Source organism: Schistocerca cancellata, chromosome 4, assembly GCF_023864275.1.
Source record: "Schistocerca cancellata isolate TAMUIC-IGC-003103 chromosome 4, iqSchCanc2.1, whole genome shotgun sequence".
Taxonomy (NCBI): Eukaryota; Metazoa; Arthropoda; class Insecta; order Orthoptera; family Acrididae; genus Schistocerca; species Schistocerca cancellata.
Window position 1 is genome coordinate 778872646 of NC_064629.1, and position 24772 is coordinate 778897417.

The window sequence follows — 24772 nt, forward strand, 5'->3', positions numbered from 1 at the left end:
TTATAGCTGGTGGACCTTGTAGATATGACACAATATTCAGGGGGGAATAAGGGTTTCAAATGCATTTTAATGGTTGTTGATATATACTCGCAATTTGTGTGGGGTCTACCTGTGAAAACAAAGGTGGGGAAGACTGCTGCACTCGTGTTTGAACAACTATTACACACAGTAACCCAGCACATGCCACTCACTCTACAGACAGATCATGGTAGTGAGTTCTGTAATAGATATTATAAGGTGGTAATGGAATGGTATGGAATATATCACTATTCGACATTCTCTCAGATGAAGGCATGTATTGTGAAGTGTTTTAACCAGACAATAAAAGGGCAAATGTGGATGTGTTTTAACCTGGTACTTCTTGCCGATGATACAAGTATAGCTATCACACCCGATAGACAAGAATTAACTGGTGAAATTGTAAACGATGTTTTTCAGAAAATCATTAAGTGGTTCTCTGCAAATGGACTCTCATTAAACTTTGACAAAACACAGTATATACATTTCCACACAGTAAATGGAATGACCCCATTAATAAATATAGACTTCAATCAGAAATCGGTGGCTAAGGTAGAATATTCAAAATTTCCAGGTGTATGCATTGATGAGGGGTTGAACTGGAAAAAACACCCTGAGGATCTGCTGAAACGTTTGAATTCAGCTACTTACGCTATTAGGGTCATTGCAAATTTTGGTGATACACATCTAAGTAAATTAGCTTACCACACCTATTTTCATTCTCTGCTTTTGTATGGCTTCATATTCTGGCGTAACTCATCATTGAGTAAAAGAGTGTTCATTGCACAAAAGCGTGTAATCAGAATAATTGCTGGAGCTCATCCGAGATCATCCTGCAGACACTTATTTAAAGAGCTAGAAATCTTCACTGTAGCCTCACAATATATATATCCACTTATGAAATTTGTCATTAACAATCCGAACGAATTCAAAAGTAATAGCAGTGTTCATGGCTACAACACTAGGAGAAAGGATGATCATCACGACTCAAGGTTAAATCTAACTTTGGCTCAGAAGGGGGTAAATTATGCTGCCACAAAAGTCTTTGGTCACTTACCTAATAGCATCAAAAGTCTGACAGATAGCCATATAGCATTTAAAAGGAAATTAAAAGAATTTCTTAATGGCAACTCCTTCTACTCATTAGATAAATTTTGGGATATAGTAAGTGAGTAATTCCCCAACCTCCAAAAAATAAATAAATAAATAAATATTGAATGTCATGTAATATTTGGTCTAATGTAATATCTTGTATAGACACCTTTTATTAACCTGACATGTTCCACATCATTACAAAGTGTCATATTCATAATCTATGGAACAAGTACTCATCTAATCTAATCTAATCTCTCTCTACCTTCATGGTTCCTTTGAATGAGCTGATATCCTCCCACAAATCACTGTCATGTACAACGGTTCTGTCCACAGGACAACAAAAATCAGGCCAATTGATGTATGTGACAAAAAGCTTCTAAATACAGCCATATTAAAATGGTTGTTCTGTATTGGTGCAAAGTGCCACAAAGGCGCAGTAGCGACCGGACACTCGCTGCAAGTAAGAATTTTTTCTGCCCGACTGTCCACACAATGTACGACCGGAACTGGCCAGGACAGGGGAGATGGGCCGTGACCTCCAATCTGCGCACGCGCATCTGTAACTATGTCTCGCACTGTTGTGTCTAAATACAGTCCACTTTTACCAATCACGTACTTTCATTTTCAACCGCCTTTCCTTTGCAACAAGTGTATGCATTTGTGTGGACTGTGGAAAGAGCGAGGCAGCGCAGAATTACCGCGCGTTTTGCGGCTGCCTACATTTTGGTCCTCCTGGCGCGGGTACAAGTATTCGAACATGATCCAGCACAAAAGTTAAGTGCTTTGATTTTCTCGTATCGCGAATTACGAGTATCCGGTTATCGTGGCTTTCTGTGTGATTCTCTGAGACTAGCATTGTTGTTGCTATGGTCTTCATTCCTGACACTGGTTTGATGCAGCTCTCCATGCTACTCTATTTTGTGCAAGCTGCTTCATCTCCCAGTACCTACTGCAGCCTACATCCTTCTGAATCTGTTTAGTGTATTCATCTCTTGGTCTCCCACTACGATTTTTACCCTCCACGCTGCCCTCCAGTACTAAATTGGTGATCCCTTGATGCCTCAGAACATGTCCTACCAACCGATCCCTTCTTCTAGTCAAGTTGTGCCACAAACTTCTCTTCTCCCCAATCCTATTCAATACCTCCTCATTTGTTATATGATCTACCCATCTAATCTTCAGCATTCTTCTGTAGCACCACATTTCGAAAGCTTCTATTCTCTTCTTGTCTTAACTATTTACCGTCCATGTTTCACTTCCATACATGGCTACACTCCATACAAATACTTTCAGAAACCACTTCCTGACACTTAAATCAATACTCGATGTTAACAAATTTCTCTCCTTCAGAAACGCTTTCCTTGCCATTGCCAGTCTACATTTTATATCCTCTCTACTTCGACCATCGTCAGTTATTTTGCTCCCCAAATAGCAAAACTCCTTTACTACTTTAAGTGTCTCATTTCCCAGTCTAATTCCCTCAGCATCACCTGACTTAATTCGACTACATTCCATTATCCCCATTTTGTTGATGTTCATCTTATACCCTCCTTTCAAGACACTGTCCATTCCGTTCAACTGCTCTTCCAAGTCCTTTGCTGTCTCTGACAGAATTACAATGTCATCGGCGAACCTCAAAGTTTTTATTTCTTCTCCATGGATTTTAATACCTACTCCGAACTTTTATTTTGTTTACTTTACTGCTTGCTCAATATACAGATTGAATAGCATCGGGGAGAGGCTACAACCCTGTCTCACTCCCTTCCCAACCACTGCTTCCCTTTCATGTCCCTCGACTCTTATAACTGCCATCTGCTTTCTGTACAGATTGTAAATAGCCTTTCGCTCCCTGTATTTTACCCCTGCCACCTTCAGAATTTGAAAGAGAGCATTCAAGTCAAGAGATTAGCATACGCTCAGCATTTATCTCAAGCATCAGTAGTGACAGACGTCCGAACTAGAGCTGTCCAAGGTACAAACGCCGCGAGAATCGTGTTGTGAAGTGCACCTCAAGCCAGCAGACGTAGTAACACAGCCAAGCAGTTCCAATAACACAACACTAGAGCATCAGTGAGCGCCGTCCGTCGCCGTCTCCGCCAGCAGCTGCACCCATGTCAGTGCTCTACAGGTACCGTCGTCCTGCCCTGTGAGCAGCCTGGCTCTATTTCCTTAATCTATTATCCTTTGTGATAATCTCCTGAAACATGGATCCTGCCAATAAACGAAATTTAATTAAGAAAAGAGCAGTAATCAAGTCACGAGTGAATAGACTCCCCAGATTTGCTAACAGCTATCATGAAGGATCCAATCTCAACGACATCAGACTAAGGCAGTCACTGCTAAATACAAGCAAAGATGGATTAAACGACATCCAAACTCAGTTAGAGATTAACTATGTAGAAGAATCTCTTGATGAAGACAGAGAGTCATTTGAAGACTTGTGCATAAATTTAGAATCAAAGACACTGCTCCAATCAAATGTTGTGTTTCCACCTAAGTCTGCAAGTTCATGCAGTGGACGTGAAATAAATCTCTCAGCAATTTCATTACCAAAATTCAATGGTAACATAGCAGAATTCATGAGTTTCTTCGATACCCTTAAGGCACAAGTTACTAGCAATGAAGCCTTAACTGATGTCCAGCGATATTATTATTTATTGTCATGTTTGTCTGGTGAATCCGTAAGCTGGTGGAAAACTTACCTGTTACATGAAGTAACTTTAAGACTGCATGGGATTTTATCGTTCAGAGGTATGAAAATCCCAAGTTAATTGTTGATTTGCATTTAAAAGAACTTCTGAATCTGCCAAACAACGAAGTTGAATCTTTTAAGGTTCAAATGGTTCAAATGGCTCTGAGCACTATGGGACTTAGCCGGCCAGTGTGGCCGTGCGGTTCTAGGCGCTTCAGTCTGGTACCGCGTGACCGCTACGGTCGCAGGTTCGTATCCTGCCTCGGGCATGGATCTGTGTGATGTCCTTAGGTTAGTTAGGTTTAAGTAGTTCTAAGTCCTAGGGGACTGATGACCACAGATGTTAAGTCCAATAGTGCTCAGAGCCATTTTGTTGAACCACTATGGGTCTTATGTCTACGGTCATCAGTCCCCTAGAACTTAGAACTACTTAAACCTAACTAACCTAAGGACATCACACACATCCACGCCCGAGGCCGGATTCGAACCTGCGACCGTAGGGGTCGCGCGGCTCCAGACTGTAGCGCCTAGAACCGCTCGGCCACCCCGGCCGGCAATCTTTTAAGGACTTATGGATGTTAATTAATCAGCTAATGAGAAACCTGAACGCCATTGACGTAATGCAGGTCGGCATTCCATGGCATGAAATATTGCTCTCGCACATTTTGTTGGATCACATAAGTGTGACTCTGAGGAAACAGTGGGAATGTAAAACAGCTGACACCACATTCCCTTGCCTGAAAGATCTGGTGGTATTTCTAGAAACAGCTTTTAAACGTTAGAGCTCATTCGTCCAGAAAAATGCTGCCCCTGTCCCAACAGTCGGTCGCGCAGCATACTAAGGCTGAAGGGTACAGTTCTCAACGTACACTCCTCGCTCCCGACTGTGCGTTCTGAAACTCAACGCATAAGCTAAGTAGGTGTCCTAAGTTCAAAGAGAGCGATACGGCTAGCAGAATAGACTTCGTGAACAGACAAAAGTTTTGTTTCAACTGTCTGGGCTCGAAAACAGGCAGAAGGAATGCCGCATTTGTAACAAGCACCACAACGCATTATTGCAATGGAACAAGCCAGTAATAGTGACAGCAGAAACCGAGAAACGCATGAACAATAACTGCAAACATACTGCACAGTGAAAGGAGACCACCAACGTGCGGAAATGTTATTATCTACTGCACTTGTAAACGTCGCTGACAAAAATGGGAAGGTGTAGAAATGCAGGGCACTTCTTAACAGTGCCTCACACATGAACTTTATGTCTAGGAGCTTAGCAGATCGGATGGGACTACAGCTCAGTCTACATCCGATACCAATAACTGTCATCAGCGATGTTCAAACAGTAGAATAGTCGCACGTTTACAGCGTGTACATTTCCTCAAGAGCTGTTGACTACGGTACACATGTTGTCTGTGCATTACTACCGCATATAACAGGGTGACTCCCAACACCGTCCCTTGAAACCTCCATCTGGCAGTTTCCTAATCACGTAAGGTTAGCAGACCCATCATTTAACAAACCTGGTGAGATCGATCTTATGCTTGGAGCATCGATCTTTTTTGATGTATTGCGCCCTAGTCAACTGAAAAGAGTTAACCACCCAACCTTACAGGAAACATCATTTAGTTCGATTATGTCAGAAAAGATACATCCTCATTCAGTTAAGTCCAATGTTCGTAAAGTACTGTCATGCCTTGCACGCAATACCAAACTTAACATTCAGGTCGACAGGTTCTGGCAGCAAGAAGTAATGAAGTCTGTTTCTGTGCACACAAAAGAAGAGCGATTATAAGAGGAGTATTTTGCGAAAACCATTCAGAGGAATACAAATGGTAGATCCGTGGTGAAATTACCAGTGAAAGCTAATCATGCAGGACTGGGAGAGTCCGTAAATAATGCGACAGACTGCTTACAACGCTTAGGGAGAAGGCTACAGTGACAGCCAGAATTAAGGACGCAGTATGTCAGATTTATGAGACAATATGAAGATTTGGGTCATACGGAACTGTATAAAATAAATAAAATAAAAAATATTATTTAAATATTAATTATCCTATATGTATGATGGTGATTGTGATTGTATTAAATATTTGCTTATCTGGAACGTGGACGTTTAATTATTCGGTATCAGACGCTTGACAATGGCTTTCTCATAAAGGCAATGTTACTCGTAGTTGACCGTGAAATAAAACTGAAATAATCGGACTTCGTAAATAAATCGTTTCCAAAGACTGCTGCGGTAGGTGCGGACTCATAATCTAAATCTCAATATTTCAATAATTTGCCAGCCATGCCAATACGTCGTACAGAGGTGATTGTCTACTAAACATAAAAAAATTACACAGTTAGTTAAATCAGATATATTCAATGAATAAGCCTACAGTTCATAATCCTACTTACTTTTATAAATATAAATTCTTTACAGAATCGAGTGCCTAGTCTGGTTGCAACTCGCAGTATTCTTCTATAACATGAAATATGGCGGTGTGCCAGACAATAGAATAAAATACGTGCTTCTCGCACCACTTCTCCAGAGCTCTCTCATTTCTTAATCAAACATAAGAGTAACGTAATTGTGCTTTTGTTTTATCAGCAACACAGCGCTGCAGTTGTGTGCCATAGGCTTTATTTATTTGTCACTGATTATTTATTTAATTAATATTTCGAGTTTCCGAGGAAACTCACGCTCGGCATGTAAATGTGCCTTTATATTGCCCCCTGAATTGCGAGGCGAAAGGACACACCTGCAGGCGAGCAATTCACCTAAAGGCACAAGAAAATCTAAGTTATCTACAACTATTTACATGACTTACATTATACACATTATATACAAAATTTGAATGACGCGGGTGCGCCGTAAAAGTTCTTATGTTGGCAGATAGAGTGCGCGCATGCGCAGAAGCGTCTGTGTGACTCCGGCACTGCCGTTATATCGTACAGTTAGATCACGCGGCACAGTATTGCAGTTCATATTGTTCGTGTGCGCGCGTTTCTCAGTCGTTGCACAAAGAAAATATTCAACCAAGATTACATATGAAGACTACATTCTATGACAGGTAACTTAGTTTTAAATTTACAATATTTGTTATAACACAATACAACTTAGATTGTTGAATGTTCTTAGTTACATAGTATTGTATTGAAATACTTCAAAGAAAAATGTCCGTATGTTTCAGGTGCGTTGACCTATACACATCGTGTCGTTATTACAGTTCATATTCATCTGCTGCACAATAATTTTTTTTTACAGGTTAGTATCGTCGTGGTAAAGTTTTTTTGATCACAGTAACATCGTTGTATAACAACGTGATTAATACATAAGCGTGTCCATTTCCCATTTCCATTATAGTCGTTGTGATGCAGTTCGTTGTGACTAAAGGCATTGCTCATTACAGATCAGACATGACCCGTCGAGTAATTGGTCCACGTGCAGTTCGTTTTTTTTTACATTCCGTGGAAGCTTGGTTGCAGAACCTCGGATGGCACATAGCTGGCGTCGATCCTTGGACAGTCCAGGTAAGAGTGTCCGTCACATTTCGAGAACATTTCATTCCCTGAAGTTCCAACCAAAATTCTTCCACCCGTCGTGTTGTTTTCTGGACAGGCACTTTGAGTCCATTTAATCCAGTTTACATCTTGAAGTTAGGTACTGTAGTAATGTCACTAGACGATGCACGAATTATGCCCTTCACATTTTCAGTTTTTTGCTGAATATAGCTCACCTAAATGTTCGTAGTTATTAATCAAAGAAATCATTCATCGCGTTTACATAGATACGCTGCATAATGAATGGCATTAACCGTTTCTTTCACATAGGTTTCTGCGTAGTTGCAGAGTTAGTAATGTTCGTTAATGTCCGTGAACAGAGGTTCACTATGCAATGTCTTTTTGGCACTCGTTTTGTTCAAATTTTTACATAGTAACAGTTACATGATACATCAGTTAAAAAAATAAGTAATTATACATACACACGTCACATATTTTCTTAGCATAAACATAATACAGTTGCACATAAACATGTTTGCATCATCATTACATAGCTATAGGTTATTACATTGTGTCACGTGATGTCATCTGAAATTAAGATAGGTTAGACACAACATTCATTACATCAGTAGGCAAGACCAGGCGTTTTCACTACTCAATAAATATTCAAAATAGTAAGAGAGAGAAAATGTTCGATTCCTCGCTTTTTGTGCGTGTGTGTAGAGTGTCTGTGTGGCCTTGACTACTGATAGATGCTTTTCGTGTTGAGAGATGTGCGTCTAATCTATTTCTCAAAGTAAAAGATCGCTTCACAGATGACGTCTGTCGGTTCGTCAGGTGTCATACCAAGTCAGTGGTACCTACAATAACAAATGTTCCGTGAAAAATTAATATATCATTTACTGCTACGTAATCATAAATTTTATTTTGATATTCCGTCTTCCAGGTGGTGGCGCGCGCTGAAAGAAGAGTTCTTCTGCCTTCAACTGCGACTCTGGAACCGCTGAAATGAAAATTTCTACACTACTTATTATCTGTGTTGTAACAACAGAGTTTTTCGACTTGCTTAGCAATATTTTGATGGGTATGACTTTGACATTATTCAGCATGAAATGCTCTAAGATCTCGGTGTGCGTATTTTTCTAAAATTCTTTGAAGTGTGTCAACGTGTTCCTTCCAAGACTGTGTAGCTATCAGTATATCATCTACATAGTGTGTGACTGTCTCAACTAAATCGTCGCCAAGCACGGTATCCAGGGCTGTAATGAATACCCCAGAGCTGACATTCAGTCCGAAAGGTAGAACACAAAACTGATAGGTTCGCCCCCCGAACATAAATGCAGTATATTTCCGTGAATCAGGAGTGATACCCACCTGCCAAAACGAATTAGCGAGATCTATTGTGGAAAAATATTTTGCATCTAGAAATTTCTGTAATTGCTCTTCTAAATTTTCGGGTTTTGTGTGAACCGGTAAAATTATTTCATTAATTGCTCGTGCGTCTAACACTAACCTAATGCTTCCATTTAATTTTTTGACAACAAGTAGAGGACTACAATAAGGTGAGGTGGATGGTTCAATGACCTTCCAGTCTAACATTTGTTTTAATTCTTGCCACACAGCAGGTCGTTGAGATAACGGTACGTTATATGTCTTGTGGTAGAAGATCTTGTGAGGCTTAACTTCAATCTTGTATACATACGTGTTGATAACACCTAATCGTTTGGTAAAAACTTGTAAATATTTAGATAACACTTCCTGTAGTTTTATACGTTCATGTACACTGAGAGCTGTAGCTTCACTTATCTTATGATCAAGCAATGTTTTCAAGTCCATTAGCTCTGTGTCAGATGAGTGTGTTTGCATATCTTGAATGTCATTGTCAAGTACTAAATGAACCTTGTACCCTGTACAGTGTTTGTCATGCTTTAGAGTTCTCCTGTCCAAATCAATAATAATTACACTGCCTTTATCATTTAAAATACATTTACCTTTGGAGAAGTCTATAATAGAGTCCTTCTCGCTCATAATATCTATTCCTAATATGCAATTTGTCACAAGGTTTTGTACAACCAGGAATGGCCATTGTACGGTTCCATTACCTATTTTAATGTTTACAAAAACTTGCTTCGTAACCCTACATGACTTATTACCTAGTGCAGTAGTTATTTTACAGTTTTGGGCAGGAAACTCAGGCACAGGTTCCAATTCACACATCTTTTTATAGAAATTAAAAGACAAAACGCTCACAGCTGCACCTGTATCTAGGATAATAGTAGTTGGAATCCCACCTACTACACCAGTAGTAGATGCTAAAACAATTTCATTTGTGTTTGAACGACATTGTGTACTGTCTTGTAAAAGTTCATCTGATATATTGTTATTGTAGTTGTATCTTATAAATAAAACAGGTAGTTTTTGTTTAGTATTATTCGGCATATCATTATTCTGTTGTTCAAGTGTGGTGTCAAATAACTGATTAACATTGCAGTCGCCCCGCAAGAATTCTTCAGCCACGACCTGGGGCATAGAAGTGACTGTTTCTAGTTTGTCGGATTAGCATTTGTACTAGGTACTGACACAGATTGAGGTTGTGCATCAGGTGTCATTTCTATTATATTCACATTCGGATATTGCCTATTATGATCTCCAAACTTTTGCGGTTGTTGTTGCTGTTGCGCATTATAACTTACCTGTCGGTCGTAAGGTATGCTCCAATTTTGTCCTGGTGGCTGCTATGGTAAAGCAGAGTTTGAATGGAAGTACTGATCGTTACGAGTCCAACCTTGATGCTGTCTTGGCTCGTAGTTATTATTATTTCTATTTCTGTTTGTGTTTTTGTTGTTGCCTTTGTATCCGTTGTTACCGTTGTAGTTATTACCGCGGTGCCTTTTGTATGGATTGGCGCATGAAGTGTTATTACTGTTGTAACTATTGTTTGTATTGGAATACGCGTGTTGATTTTGATTTTCGTATTGAAACGGCATGTGAGTTTGCTGTTTTTGCTGTACCGCGTATCCAACTGTGGGCACGCCAGAATTGAGTTAGCAAGCCTGCATGTTTTGCATACCACTAGTGTAAACATTGTGGCTGCTGTTTTGCCGCGTGAAGCGCTGATCTTCAAGTAACATGTCAACCGAATCTAAGGCTGTTAAAAAATAATCTGAATCGTCATCCGGGATATGTAGGAGTTTTTCTTTAATGTTGAAAGGCAATTTGGCCTTCAACGCACGGAGTATATCACGCGTTGCGACTGGTTCGTCTAAAAAGTGTCCCATGTTCAAGTATTTTTCAAAATATCTGCGTAAGTTGCCATTTTTACTGTTAAAAGTTTCAGGTTCTAAAATTTGTCTTCTGAGTCGCTCCTGGACGGATTGCGACCAGAATTTGTTCAGAAAAGCACGCTCAAACTCACTGTACGTGGTACATACGTCAGCTTGACTGTATGCCCAGACAGCTGCATCGCCTTGGATGTAACGGACAATATATGAAATCTTTTTCCGGTCACTCCAAGTGCGTGGAAATGCGTTACTAAAAGATTTAAGAAAAATCACCGGATGAATGGTTCGTTTTTCTGGGATAAAAATCTGAAATTGCCTGTGTTTCATTAAGCTTTCTTCTTCCTTCGTATTGTGATATGGATTTATTCCACTGTAATTACTGGTATGTTCAGCTGGCGAGTAATTACGATAATGTTGCTGTGGTTTACCATGATAATAGCTTGTGTTTGTGTTTGCACATCGTGGTATGTGTTGTAGTCGTGGTGTGTTTTGTTCTTGTGTGTTTGTCGTGTGCGGTATGTGTGTGTCATACTCGAATGTATATTGGTTCCTGAACTGTGCATTTTGACTGATATTTTCGTTACATTCAGACTGTGGTCGATCGGTGAATTGTCTCATGGGTGCAGTGACGGATTGTACTGCGTCACTGATCAGCTGTTTGTTATTAGTAATGTATTGCGCTACGGAGTCGTGCACAATTGTTGGTAAATTTTCACGTAAGCATCTATCAAAATGTTTGTCTTTGTTCACTACCCAATCATGAAATTCTTTATTAATATTTTGAAAATGAGCTGTGGCATCAGATTGTAAGATGTCAGTCAGGTGTTGTTCAACATTGTCAAATTTATTCTGTACGTCAGTAATTCGTTTTTCAAGGTTGTCATGTACTGAAGGATATGTTTGAATTTGTTCAGTAAGAACTTCACACGTGACATTAAGGTTTTTTACTTGTGTCTGTAAAAGTGCTACGTCAGTTGTAGTCTTTTCTTGTCTCGTATTAAGCTGGGAAAATTTAGTACTGAGTTCAGTCATCTGTTCGGTCAGTGTGGCCTCTATAAGTTCCACACGTTTACATAAAGTGTCATTACCTGTCTTGAGTGCTATGAGGTCAGATTTAATTGCGTCATTTTGTGTCTGTAAGGTTGCCATGTTTTCGGCGTTTTGTTTCATTAGCATTTGTAACATGTCGGCAATGTTTACTGTTTGCAAGGTCTGTGCCCCCGTCGCGTCATTAGACGTGACGTCATGCATCAACATGGGCTCTGACTGAGACTTTGAAATTTTTGTAGTGGACGGCCTATTGCCAAAATTTCCGTCAACACTTGCGTCAATGTTTGATAAATCGTCACTACCGGTTGCTGTCGTAAAGTCATTTTCTAACATTTGTCTCTCGTCCGAGTCGGATTGCGTCTGAATAGTACGTCTTTGCTGTTCCATTTTTGCGTATTGATTTCTAGTTATTACCATGCCACACGTGATATATGTTTCAAGAAAATATTTGACACTGATTTTAAAATAAAATGCAGTTGAGCATGAATTGCTCGTAGCAACAATGGCTGTCTGTTAATTTAAAAATATAAACTGAATTTGAGATTATTGGTAATGGCTGCTGTCCATGTTACTACGTATCGTACAGAAGTCGGCCATATTGTACACTCGTGTATTGGTATTGTTGCATACGTTATTGTTTACGGAAAAGTACTGAGAATGAAATTTATCACTGAAAACTGTTATGCACGAAAGAAACACTACAGAATCTACTGAAAAGCTAATACACTGAATTATACGTCTGGTCAAGCCTGCTAATACAAAGATGCTGCGTCTTACCTTATTTTGCTGGAAGTTTCATTGCGTCTTCCCGCAAAATTTTAGAATTGGAAAATATCTTCAGATTTTTTGTTATCTCTCATACATTCACGTCCAGGTCCAGAAAGTTGATTTTTCACATGAAACAAAGAGAACAATGTAACAAATGACAAAATAACAAGTCCGACACACAGTCGCCAATATAAAATAAATAAAATAAAAATTATTATTTAAATATTAATTATTCTATCTGTATGATGGTGATTGTGATTGTATTAATTATTTGCTTATCTGGAACGTGGACGTTTAATTATTCGGTATCAGACGCTTGACAATGGCTTTCTCATAAAGGCAATGTTACTCGTAGTTGACCGTGAAATAAAACTGAAATAATCGGACTTAGTAAATAAATCGTTTCCAAAGACTGCTGCGGTAGGTGCGGACTCATAATCTAAATCTCAATATTTCAATAATTTGCCAGCCATGCCAATACGTCGTACAGAGGTGATTGTCTACTAAACATAAAAAAAAATACACAGTTAGTTAAATCAGATATATTCAATGAATAAGCCTACAGTTCATAATCCTACTTACTTTTATAAATATAAATTCTTTACAGAATCGAGTGCCTAGTCTGGTTGCAACTCGCAGTATTCTTCTATAACATGAAATATGGCGGTGTGCCAGACAATAGAATAAAATACGCGCTTCTCGCACCACTTCTCCAGAGCTCTCTCATTTCTTAATCAAACATAAGAGTAACGTAATTGTGCTTTTGTTTTATCAGCGACACAGCGCTGCAGTTGTGTGCCATAGGCTTTATTTATTTGTCACTGATTATTTATTTAATTAATATTTCGAGTTTCCGAGGAAACTCACGCTCGGCATGTAAATGTGCCTTTATAACTGGTGACCACAGATACGGAGAACTGCACGTACTACGTGCCACATCACGTAGTGCTTAAAGAATCAAGCAGTACTACTAAACCTCGAGTAGTGTTTAATGTCTCAGCAAAGACATCATCGAACACTTCCCTCAATGACATACTGATAGTTGGACTAACAGTACAAGATGACTTATATTCAATTGTCCTGCGGTTCTGAACATACAGATATGCTTTCACTGCTGACATTACAAAAATGTATTGACAGATTGAAGTCGTAAAGGTAGATAAAGACCTACAAAGAATTCTATGGCGTGAGTCTCCCAACGAATCAATCAAAGCTTATCGTTTGATAACAGTCACTTATGGTACTGCAGCAGCGCCGTTTTTAGCAACAAGATGTCTATTACAACTAGCAGAAAATGGTTCAAATGGCTCTGAACACTATGGGACTTTACATCTGAGGTTATCAGTCCCCTAGAACTTAGAACTACTTAAACTTAACTAACCTAAGGACACCACATACATCCATGCCCGAGGCAGGATGCGAACCTGTGACCGTAGCAGTCGCGCGGTTCCGGATTGAAGGGCCTAGAACCGCTCGGCCCCAACGTAACTAGCAGAAGATGAGAGAACATATCAAAGGCCTGCAACCACAATAGAAGTGGATTTTTATGTAGATGATGTTTTGAGTGGAGATGACACCATAGAGGAGGCACTCAGTCTGCAGGAAGAGCTTGTTAGATTACTTCACAGTGGAGAGTTTTCTCTTCGTAAATGGTGTGCAAACGATTCAACTTTGCTGGAAAATATGCACCTGAACGTCGTGAAGTGCAAATACCATGGGGTCTGGGCAACGAGCAGCAAGAAACAGTGAAGACTTCGGGTCTGTTGTGACATCCTCATAGCGATACCTTCCAATGCAGAAAATAATAACGCAAGCTGTTCTAAACGACGTATAATTTCTTGGATTGCCTCCATATTCTATCAGTTGGGACTTCTGGGACCTGTGGTAGTGACTTGCAAAGTGTTTCTGCAACACCTCTGGCAAGACAAATAGAAAGGGTCACGCCGTTACCAGATGACCTGAAGCCACAATGGGGAAAGGTGAATAATCACCTACCTTTACTGATTAGCATTCATATCGAACGAAGAGTGATCAGGAATGGAGTAAAGTGGCTGGAGCTACATGGATTCTCAGATGCCTCCGAGCAAGCATCTGGAACCTACATTCAGTTTATAAGCGTCTGTGAAGAAAATAATTTCTCAATCAAGCTTTTAACTTCGAAATCCCGAGTAGCACTAATCAAGCAAATGTCATTGCCAGAACTTGATATGTGTGCAGCCCTATTACTGGATAGATTAATGGAGAAGGTTAAATCTGGGCTACACTTAAACATCACCAAAACCTTTCTCTTGGACAGATTCTACTGTGGTCTTAACATGGTTAGCAAAAGAACCAACGTCATGGAAAAAGTTTATTGGAAATCGTGTCTCTGAAATTCAGCAATTCTCTGCAGTAGAGGACTGGAACCACGTATCCTCTAAGAGCAATCCTGCTGACATCATTTCGAGAGGAACTGCACCACAACAGCTAGGTGACAGTAGGGTATGGTGGACAGGTCCTAGCTGGCTCTATCTGCCACCATCAGCATGGCCTATTAACACCATGAAGTATGCAGACGAATCAGCTGACGCACCGGAGAAATGTGTTCAACATTTACTCGCAACTACTTGCATTGTGAATGAGACAGCCCAACATTATTCTTAAAAGTGGCAACCCACTAAGAGGCAAATCTAACACCAAGAGAACTTCACACAGTATCGAAGGCAGTCATTCGTATGGTGCAACAGCAAGATAATTACAAGGAAATTGAAGAACTACAAATGACCGACCAATCCCCAAGAAAAGCAAACTGAACTCACTTCATCCCCTCCAGGACGGGGAACAGTTTTTAAGGGTGGGCGGCAGATTGGAACAATCAAAAGTTTCTTACAGTCAGAAGCACCTCATGATTCTTCCTCCTGAGCATCTTCGTTTGTTGGATGCAGGATCTCAGCTGCTGTTAGCAAGCCTAAAACAAATGTACTGGATACCAAATAGAAGATCTGTAATCAGGTAAATAATGCACAAGTGCCTTCCTTGCTAGCGCTTGAAGGCAATGACTACAACACAGCTCATGGGACAACTTCCTTAAGTGCATGTGGAGCAAAGCAGACCTTTCCTTAATTGTGGGGTTGACTATGGAGGGTCAATACAAGGAATGGAGGAAAGAGGAGCAAAACTAGGACAAAGGTCTACATTGCCTTGTTCGTTTTCATGGCAACAAAGGCAGAACACATCGAGCTTGTCACTGATTTGTCCTCCCAAGCTTTCATTGCTGCTCTTCAAAGATTCATTTCACGATGAGGAGAGGTATCACATCAATCTGAAAAACTTAAATGTCAGCATCAAAATCAGACTTGAACGGTATAGAAAATGCAGAAGAGTTTATAGATAAACTGGCACAAGCAAATGAGTACAAGCTCTTTAATGCGTGTATACCTCTCAAAACGTTCAGGGGATACATTGAGGATATGAGGAGGATTCTAGTTAATGTGAAGCAGGAACTTACATTAGTATAAGTGGAAGAGACAGTAATGAATACATCAAGGGTTCCAATGGAGGAGAGAACAAGACTGTGCTCAAGAAATTAATTTGGAAGGTGCTCCATATCTCTGTAATCAGTGAAGAATGCTTGAAACTTAAAAAATACTTAGATTTGGGATTCAACTGCTCTTAAATTTCTGATCATGGGAGCTGTTTGAATATCCTCTACTTTCCAGCTCATCCCATCAATAATGGACTGTTAAGAGATCTGTTCTGTTAGAAACACGTAGATTTATTGTCATTGCATTTCAAACTGATGGGAAAGTGAATCTCAAACGCGATTCAAGTGAATTTGACAAATGTAGTTTAACAAAGGCTCAGGTATACTTAAATACTGAATTTTATCCATATGACAACTTACACCAAGATTGGTCTAATATGTATACAGCCGCTTTAGGATATGCACGCTAGGTTTCGTCCTGCATATTATGAGAGTGAAGAGAATGAGGGTTGCCTGCTCAGTCCAAAGTAATTTAAGGAGCTAGCTCCAATTTATCGTTATAAATTGCTCCAAACAGAATGAATCAGTGGAGGGTTGTCGTATTGACATTTATACTGAATTTGAAGTCTCTAGAAATTTCCCAGAATACATGATTGGATCATCAACTACTGCCCACTTACCAGAATTGTGCACAGACTTGTATAAATTAATAGGTATAGCACAACAAGTAAATCATTTCACAATGGAACCTCAAACAACTAACATTGTAATCAATGTGCAAGGCTTTCCTGATGAATATTGGCGTTTCGTATTTAAAGACATGGTATTTTTCGCCTTTATAAACAAGGAGCGAGCTACCACATTTTTAACAATCTTGGCTCCAAGTAAAGCTTTCAAAGACATCAACTGCCTCAAAATACGTAAAAATATGTCATGGTTGAGCCGATATTATCATGGCATCGATTGGGAAGAAAACTGAATGATTTTTGAAGATCTAGTGACATTACATAGAAATTTAGATCATACAGACTTGACTGTTTACATGAAAAATACTGTGAAATCTTTAGAGATATGTAATGTTTACAAGAACGCCTCTGTAAGAGATATACAAAGTTATGGGCGTCCTCCACTCCATCACCTGAGAGTGAAGAAGAAGAATTGTTATATATCTGCAATGGACAACTATTTAATTGGATTATAAATAAATTACTCCTTATTTCACAAAAACTCATCCCCTAAGGAGCTGTGGTGAACTTGCTACAACTCCAGCTGAAAATAACAGGCTTACTGATGGGATTTTACCCCTGACACCACCCCAACATCTTCCACCACCTCTCCAATAATCGAGAGTATACCATGTGGAGAAGTATGAAACCGGAATTTGGTTTCAATAATTACATGTCTAATGTTTGAAACTGATAAATAATATTTTATTCAAAATTATCTCCATTGCTATTTACACATTACTCCCACCTCTCCAGCAGGCTACGAATGCCACGCCGAAAAGCAGTTTCGTGCGGCATGATCAGCCCCCGTTGAATCGTTCTGTCAGGAGGGTAAATACAGAGTTGGATCAGTTGCATAGGGTGGCCACTCTGTCAGACATTGGATTGGATCCTGTCGAGGCTTTGATAGGGGGGATTTCACAAGGCATTGCCTACACCTCAATAGGAAAGGGAAGGGTAGACTGGCAGGGTTGTTAGCAAAATCCATAAGGGTCGACACTATTACTCATGGATGTACCTCTTTTTTAGACTAATATCAGTGTCCAACGAGAAATTCAGGCAAGCAGGTGCTAAAGAGGTCCAAAACTCACAAGATTCTCACAACAGTAAAGTAAATAATAATATTACAATATTTAACCAAAATACTGGTGGATTAAATAAAAAAGTAGATTTTCACAAAAGTAAAGTAAAAAATAATGTTACCATTTTTCACCAAAATATTCCACGATTGAAGAATAAAGTAGATGAGCTCCTGGTTTCTTTAGGTGGCATAGAATCTGATAATGTAATAGATAAACTATGCCTGTCTGAGCATCACATTGTGTCTGATATGGAAAAGGTAAATATCAGTGGTTATAAACTAGCTGCACATATGAGTAGAGAGAATAAGGTGAGAGGAGAAGTTGCCATATATGTCAAAAGTTATCACTGTGTAAAAAGCTTAGATACAAAAAAGTTTTGTCTAGAGCAACGTATAGAAACATGTGCCTGTCAACTTAAACTGAAGGAGGGCTCTTTTATAATTGTAACAGTATATAGGTCCCCTTCAGGAAACTTTCATTTATTCCTGGAAAACTTGGATGCCTTGTTGTGCTATCTGTGAGATAGCTGAGATCCTGCATCCAACAAACGAAGATGCTCAGGAGGAAGAATCATGAGGTGCTTCTGACTGTAAGAAACTTTTGATTGTTCCAATCTGCCGCCCACCCTTAACAACTGTTCCCCCTCCTGGATGGGATGAAGTGAGTTCAGTTTGCTTTTCTTGTGGATTGGTTGGTCATTTGTAGTTCTTCAATTTCCTTGTAATAATCTTGCTGTTGCACCCTACAAATGGCTACCTTCGATACTGTGTGAAGTTCTCCAGGAAAAGCAAATTATTGGTGACTTCAATGTTGATTCACTGAAAGAGTGTAATAGGAAGAATGACCTGGAAGTCTTGCTCGGTTCTTTCAGTTTGACATCTTTCATTGATTTCCCTACTTGGGTAGTAAAGGACAGCAGAACATTGATTGATAACCATTTTATAGACCAAGATAAGTTTAAAAACATAAATTCTTGTCCTGTTGAGAATGGCCTTTCTGATCATGGTGCTCAGTTAGTTACAGTATGTGACATAGCTCCATTCAGTAATTCAAAACTACACTCCAAAGTTGTGCATTCAATTAATGACTCAACAATTAGAAATTTCAGGGAAAATCTTCAGCAGTTAGACTGGGATGAGGTGTACAAGGACCCCGATGCTAATTTAAAATATAACTTATTTCATGATACACTTGTAAGAGTATGAAAACGGTTTCCTCAAGAAAGTAGTTAAATCCAATTATAATAAACCATGCAAAATACCTTGGGTTACTAAAGGAATAAAAATATCGTGTAATCACAAAAGGGAACTGTGTCTAACAACAAGAAAGAGTAATGATCCAGAAACAGCCAAATATTATAAAAACTACTGTGCTACATTAAGAAAGGTTATTAAAAAGTCCAGAAGCATGAGCATCATGTCTGAGATTAATACCTCTGATAACAAAATCAAAACAATTTGGGATATTATTACAAGGGAGTCAGGGCAACCAAGAATACAGGATGATGGCATTACCATCAAAGTGAATGGAAACTTGACAAACAACAAGGTGGAAGTCAAAAACGTTTTGAATAATCATTTTTTTAAATGTTGTAGAGAAAATAGGATCTACATGTTCATTAGAAGAAGCAAGGCAGTTAACAGAAGCGGCCTTACCCACACAATTTGATACAACTGAAATTCCACTCACCTTTCCTTCTGAAATTAGGAAGATAATAAACTCTCCCAAGAATAAAAGCTCACATGGAATCGATGGCATTTCCAGCAGGATAATAAAAGCTTGTTCCCAAGAGAATAGTGGGATTCTTAGCCACATATGTAATAGCTCTCTGCAGCAGGGTATTTTCCCAGATAGACCGAAGTATGCCATTGTTAAACCACTGCCTAAAAAAGAGATAGGTCTGATGTTAACAACTACCGCCCTATCTCTCTTCTGACTGCATTATCCAAAATTCTTTAAAAAGTAATGTATTGTACAGTAGCTTCACACCTTTGTAAAAATAAAGTTTTAACAAAATGTCAGTTTGGTTTCCTGAAAGGTTTTTCAACGTAAAATGCTATATATACTTTCACTAATGAAATATTAAATGCTCTGAGTAACCGAAAGTCACCCATTGGGGTTTTTTGTGATCTCTCAAAGGCTTTTGATTGTGCCAGTCATGGAATATTTCTAGATAAGCTCAAATACTATGGTATGAATGGGACAGCGCTCAAATGGTTTAAACCATACATAACTGGAAGAGTGCAGAAAGTTGAAATAATCAGTTCACCTAATGTGCAAAAAACTAGTGATTTCTCAAAATGGGGAACAATCAAGAATGGGGTGCTGCAAGGTATGGTCTTGGGTCCTCTGAAACATGCCCTTTGAAAAATTATTGAATTACTGTGCTGATAAACCTCTTACTATATTTGATTTTCAAATAGCTGAGCAGAACTAAAAGTACTCAGACATTTCTCTCTTTACTTATTCTGATCAACACTAAACTGACACACAATATTTTTAGCGCAACGCAATCTGACTTTCAATAATTTCTACAAAAGAATGGCCTGACTAACAATAACCAATACCTTTCATGAATCACTTACCTCACAAAAATCTTCTTTATTCGAACTACTGCAATACGACGAGCGCCAATACTACCAGCTAAATAAAATATTCTAACTACTGAAGGCACTAACTACTGATAGGCATAGTCAGCAAATGAAAGATTTTGATAGAGAACAAACAATGCATTTACCTTAATAATGTTCAAAAGTCAAAATACATATATCAGTTCATGATATCCAGTATTACAAATTTACTCTCTCTGATGGACACACGTCCACGTCATCAGAACGTCATCAACAACAGAATTCAAGTGTACTGTGAATTATGATTTGGTGTGATGCAGTTGTGGCAGTTAGTATGATGTATCAGAGAAGACTGATGGAGTTATTGGTGCTGTTATTTTAATACTGTCTCTACAGATGTAAAGGAAGTTTTAAGTAATGAAGCTTATGGGATATCCCTGGATGTTAATGCAGTTAAATGTAATAAAGTTTGTAATGATTTGGCAGAAATAAGTGAGTTTTGTTTAAGGGAGGTGAAGTAAGTTGTGTGATTAACTGTGAACAAGTTGGAGCTACTGATTAGTTAATTCAGACGAAGGGAACATTACATTTGATGCTAAAGAGCAAGATGAAACGACAGGTTTTGAGGATTATTTAAATTCTACAGTTGATTTGGAGGTAGATCAGGAGAACTAGGAATTATAATGAAATTGAGGTGTGGTCTGAAATTATAATGAGTACCATAAATATGCAGGAAAAAGGAAGGGACGTTGATAATGATCTTTTGAGGGAATGGTGTTTAGAGGCAGGTGAAATTAAAAATGTGCAGCGTGTAAGTGAAATGATCGATGTTGATAAAGAAAGTAAGTATGAGTTTCTTGGATTTAAAAATGGTGTTCCACAGGTTGTCAAAATTTTATATGTAAACGTACAAGTCTATTTGTGGAAGAGGAAAGAGGCATTGAATTGGAGCAGTTCAAAAAACGCAGTGTGTATAAATAAAAGTATGTATATAAGTGTATTTCCAAGAGTAGTTTTTAAGAACTTTGGGAGTTTGTGTAGGGGAGACCAGGGACAAAAGTAACATTTTGCATATTGCATTTTTTATTACCTCCCTATAAACTTTTGAAACAAAAGGAATTGATGTGAGTGTTCTCTGAAGCTTTCCTAACAAAAATGAATTACGTTTCCACAAAATTACACATATGTGGTATTTGTAAAACAGATTTTAAGGCATCAATGTACCTGTTACTTCTGTCCTCGTTACCGGGGACGATAGTAACACAGGTAGGTTACGAAAGTAACATGAGAAGTTAAGCCAGATTTTATTACCTAAAGAACTATACAGTAACTTAAAGTACATTAACATTACAAAACATTAATTAAACATCAATAAACTTCAATTCTCATTCGTTTACAATTATTATGTTAACGGAAATAGCAATTAATAGCAGTGAACGAATTCGGGCTTTATGAGTAAATGTCCAGTGAGTCAATAAAAGAGAAAGTAATGCATATCTTAGTCCTGTTCAGATTCACAATTGTGGCACTCGTAAATATCCGCCCCCCCCCCCCCCCAGTGGTACAAGCAACACGAGACCAATCTTTACATTCCCAACACTGAATCCACTTCTCTTTGGTACGACTGTGGCGGAAAGACTTAACACATACAAGGCAGTACCTATCATTGTCTTCCGATGACGATTCCTCAGGATTTTCTCCTTTCTCACTCTTGGCCGGCTGATTTTTAAATTTAGCTTCTTTTCCGCTTTTTTCGCCCAGGGATGGGCCTTTAGCTCTTCTTTTATGGGCAGTTTCTCTGCAATGTCGGTCAAAATTGCAGATTTTCTCCTTTTTCTTCCATTTCTTGTTTCTTGCCTTGGACCTGCTTTTGGTAATGGACGAACACCTTCGGGTGAAAAGGCTGCGCGAACTGAAGAAGATGAATGTAAACCACTAGGTCCTGCATCACAGGCTGTGACATTTGAAAGTGTTTTCTCGCATATTGCTACTGGATCAGGATTAGATGTCCTCCCAGCTTCAGATTGGTCGCTAGAAATCGCTAATGATTCTGCAAAGGACATAGTTTGCTTTCCATAATTGGGAGCTTGTGCTGGACCATCAGTGACAGAAGATGGTACAACATCGATTTCACTGAACACATTCCTATTAAATCGCACTATGCCTGTGCATTTAAACCCTGCTGCAATATTTTGGGAGTTACAGCAAGTGGAAGTGCTTCCCCTACAATTGAAGGGATGTCATAAATTTGCATGGTCTTTACCGGATGATTCTTGATCCAGTTGACAGCAAAAATATTCACCATCTTTTTAAATGGACAATAAACTGAACGGTCTACAGGCTGCATCCTGTGTGTACAGTGTGGTGGGAATTGCAACAAAACAATCCCGTTGCTTTTGCAAACATGCAGGCTTCTGATGGATATATCAGGTTCGTGACTGTCGAGAAGCATTAAACATTTGTGCACAGGAGTTCGTTTAGCAAATTTTACGAAATGGTGCAAGAATAACAAAAATTCTTCCTCTTGCATCCAGCCACTCGCATTTCCTGCTTCAATGCAACCAATAGGGCCGTCTAGAATAAAATGGTCATGATACCTCAAGCGAGGGAATACAAAGAGAGGTGGTGTACTCTTTCCCTGAGCGTTGATGGCAATACCAACAGTGACAAGAGTGCCTCTTTCAGCCGACGTGATAGCTCCTACCTGCTTTATTCCCCGTTTAGCAACAATTCTGTTTGGTTTCTGATCTGTGGTGACACCTGTCTCGTCCATATACCAGATGTCCATGGGTTCTAACTTATATCTCTCCATAATGCTAGCCAGATTGTTGAAAAAGACATTCACATTTGTTGGATTAAAGCTCGTTGCTCGAGCAAGACTTGTTGGTTGAGCCGACTGAATAGGCAACTGGGGATTCCTCTTCATGAATGCTGAAAACCAGTTTGGACCAGCAGTTTGATTGTCCATCCAAGCTGATGGAACTGGTATATTGTTTGTTGTTGCCAGTTCGTGAGCTAATTTGCGGATATCCTTAGGGCAAAGTCCGTAAAATACCTCCGACGCTTTAATCACATATTCAGCTATAAGTTTTTGTTGTTCATCAGAGAACACTCGTTTGACACTTCTATACACAACACGAGGCATTGGTGTGCTGCTATCACTCATACACTTCTCTTTCTTTTTAATGTACCGATGCAATGCCACATGGCATACATTGTGTTTCTTTGCTGCTGCTCTAATACTTATGTTATAATTTGCAACATCATCTGCCACAGTTTGATATACAGTAGTATGAGCTAGTCCTCTTGTAGTCGTCCTAACCTGTATTCATGGCATAATTCCCTTTAACGAAATAACTAAGTAATTAATGAGTCTGTTCAGTAATAAGGAGTTTGTTCACCAAGACACTGCTACTCCTAACAGCATCATACCTAATTTACTGTTCGCTAACGAAAAAAAGAGAAAACATAAAGGAAACAGGGGACCTGCAACTAATAATACTTTTTCAAAATGGGGACGATAGAAACACTGTTACTTTCGTCCTCAGCAGTAATGTTTCTTTTGTCCCCGACTGTGATTTTCTGTTTAATTGATATTTTAGACACAATCTATATAAGGAATGAAAAAGTTGATAATGGTGGCATAAAACTGAAAGTTTCACATAGTTAAATTATTAAAGTAGACTTACATTTACAGAGTAAAGCCACCGTTATGACAAAACTAAGAAAATTGAGAAAACTTACATGAGACACTAAAAACCGTTTTACTGCGCCACACTCAACAGAGACTCTCCAATACTGGCCAACAATTGGTAGGCAGTTGGGAAACCTGAAGAGAATACATTCTTTGAATCATGTGATTTTCGAAGCTACATGCGAAGGTAGGGGAGGGATGTTACTTTCATACCCTGTTACTTTTTTCCCCGGTCTCTGCTTCGGGATACTTAGGTGATTTCAAGATGTGTGTAATAATGTATGAAGGCATAACATAGTGCAATGGGTGAGCTAATACTGGCCACAAAAATCTTGGTGCATGGAGGTAGGCAGAATGTAAATAATTTCATCATTTACGAAAGAGAGAAATATAAATTGTATTGTGCATAGTCTATGATTTGAGGAGAAATTTAAAGAGGTTATTTTTAATCTTTTGGATGGGTTTCTCATGTAATATATTTAGATTAATTGTAATTATTGTTCACACAAAGTCTGGTGTGTGGAGGTTATTAGACATCCTTAAAATTTTAATTGTTTTGAGGAGTGGATAATGTAACTATGCGCAAAATACTAACTAAGCTTTAGGGGAATTTTTCATGGTGTTAATACTATATATGTTACTACAGAAAGGTCATGACTAAATTTTACTATATATGTTACTTCAGAAAGGTCATGAATAAATTTTAAGTAAGTAAATTTGAGTATAAGTTCGTATAATGTCTAAAGGAATAAATTATGGGGATAAACGGTATTATAATGCAAATATGAGTGATTATTTGATGAATTTATAATACAGTTATCCCCTGAGTTAAGAAATAATGTTAAATTGGA

At 38.8% G+C, this 24772-nt stretch overlaps 2 protein-coding genes across 2 annotated transcripts; one reads left to right on the forward strand and one right to left on the reverse strand.

Annotated features, from left to right (window-relative positions):
• The first annotated feature begins 14036 nt into the window (after positions 1-14036).
• Positions 14037-17193, forward strand: LOC126184424 (uncharacterized). Its single transcript, XM_049926813.1, has 5 exons — positions 14037-14145; positions 14251-14705; positions 14767-15000; positions 15200-15378; positions 17091-17193. Exons 1-5 carry the CDS (start codon positions 14037-14039, stop codon positions 17191-17193), a joined length of 1080 nt encoding a protein of 359 aa, XP_049782770.1.
• Positions 17194-22385: 5192 nt separating this feature from the next.
• LOC126184425 (uncharacterized) lies at positions 22386-24212 on the reverse strand. Its single transcript, XM_049926814.1, has 2 exons — positions 24135-24212; positions 22386-23549 (listed from the first exon to the last, which is right to left on the reverse strand). The coding sequence occupies exons 1-2, from the start codon at positions 24210-24212 to the stop codon at positions 22386-22388; spliced, it is 1242 nt and encodes a 413-aa protein (XP_049782771.1).
• Between the last annotated feature and the right edge of the window lie 560 nt (positions 24213-24772).

What these genes read in the sequence shown, in the direction of transcription:
- LOC126184425 (XM_049926814.1), bottom strand. Translation starts at nt 24,212, where the DNA reads ATGCCTTCATACATTATTACACACATCTTGAAATCACCTAAGTATCCC. An exon ending in CCGGGGAAAAAAGTAACAGG is followed by an intron (nt 23,550 to 24,134) that starts GTATGAAAGTAA and finishes CCATGAATACAG; the next exon opens with GTTAGGACGACTACAAGAGG.
- LOC126184424 (XM_049926813.1), top strand. Translation starts at nt 14,037, where the DNA reads ATGGTGTGCAAACGATTCAACTTTGCTGGAAAATATGCACCTGAACGT. An exon ending in AGAAACAGTGAAGACTTCGG is followed by an intron (nt 14,146 to 14,250) that starts GTCTGTTGTGAC and finishes ATATTCTATCAG; the next exon opens with TTGGGACTTCTGGGACCTGT. An exon ending in AATAGAAGATCTGTAATCAG is followed by an intron (nt 15,379 to 17,090) that starts GTAAATAATGCA and finishes TCATCCCCTAAG; the next exon opens with GAGCTGTGGTGAACTTGCTA.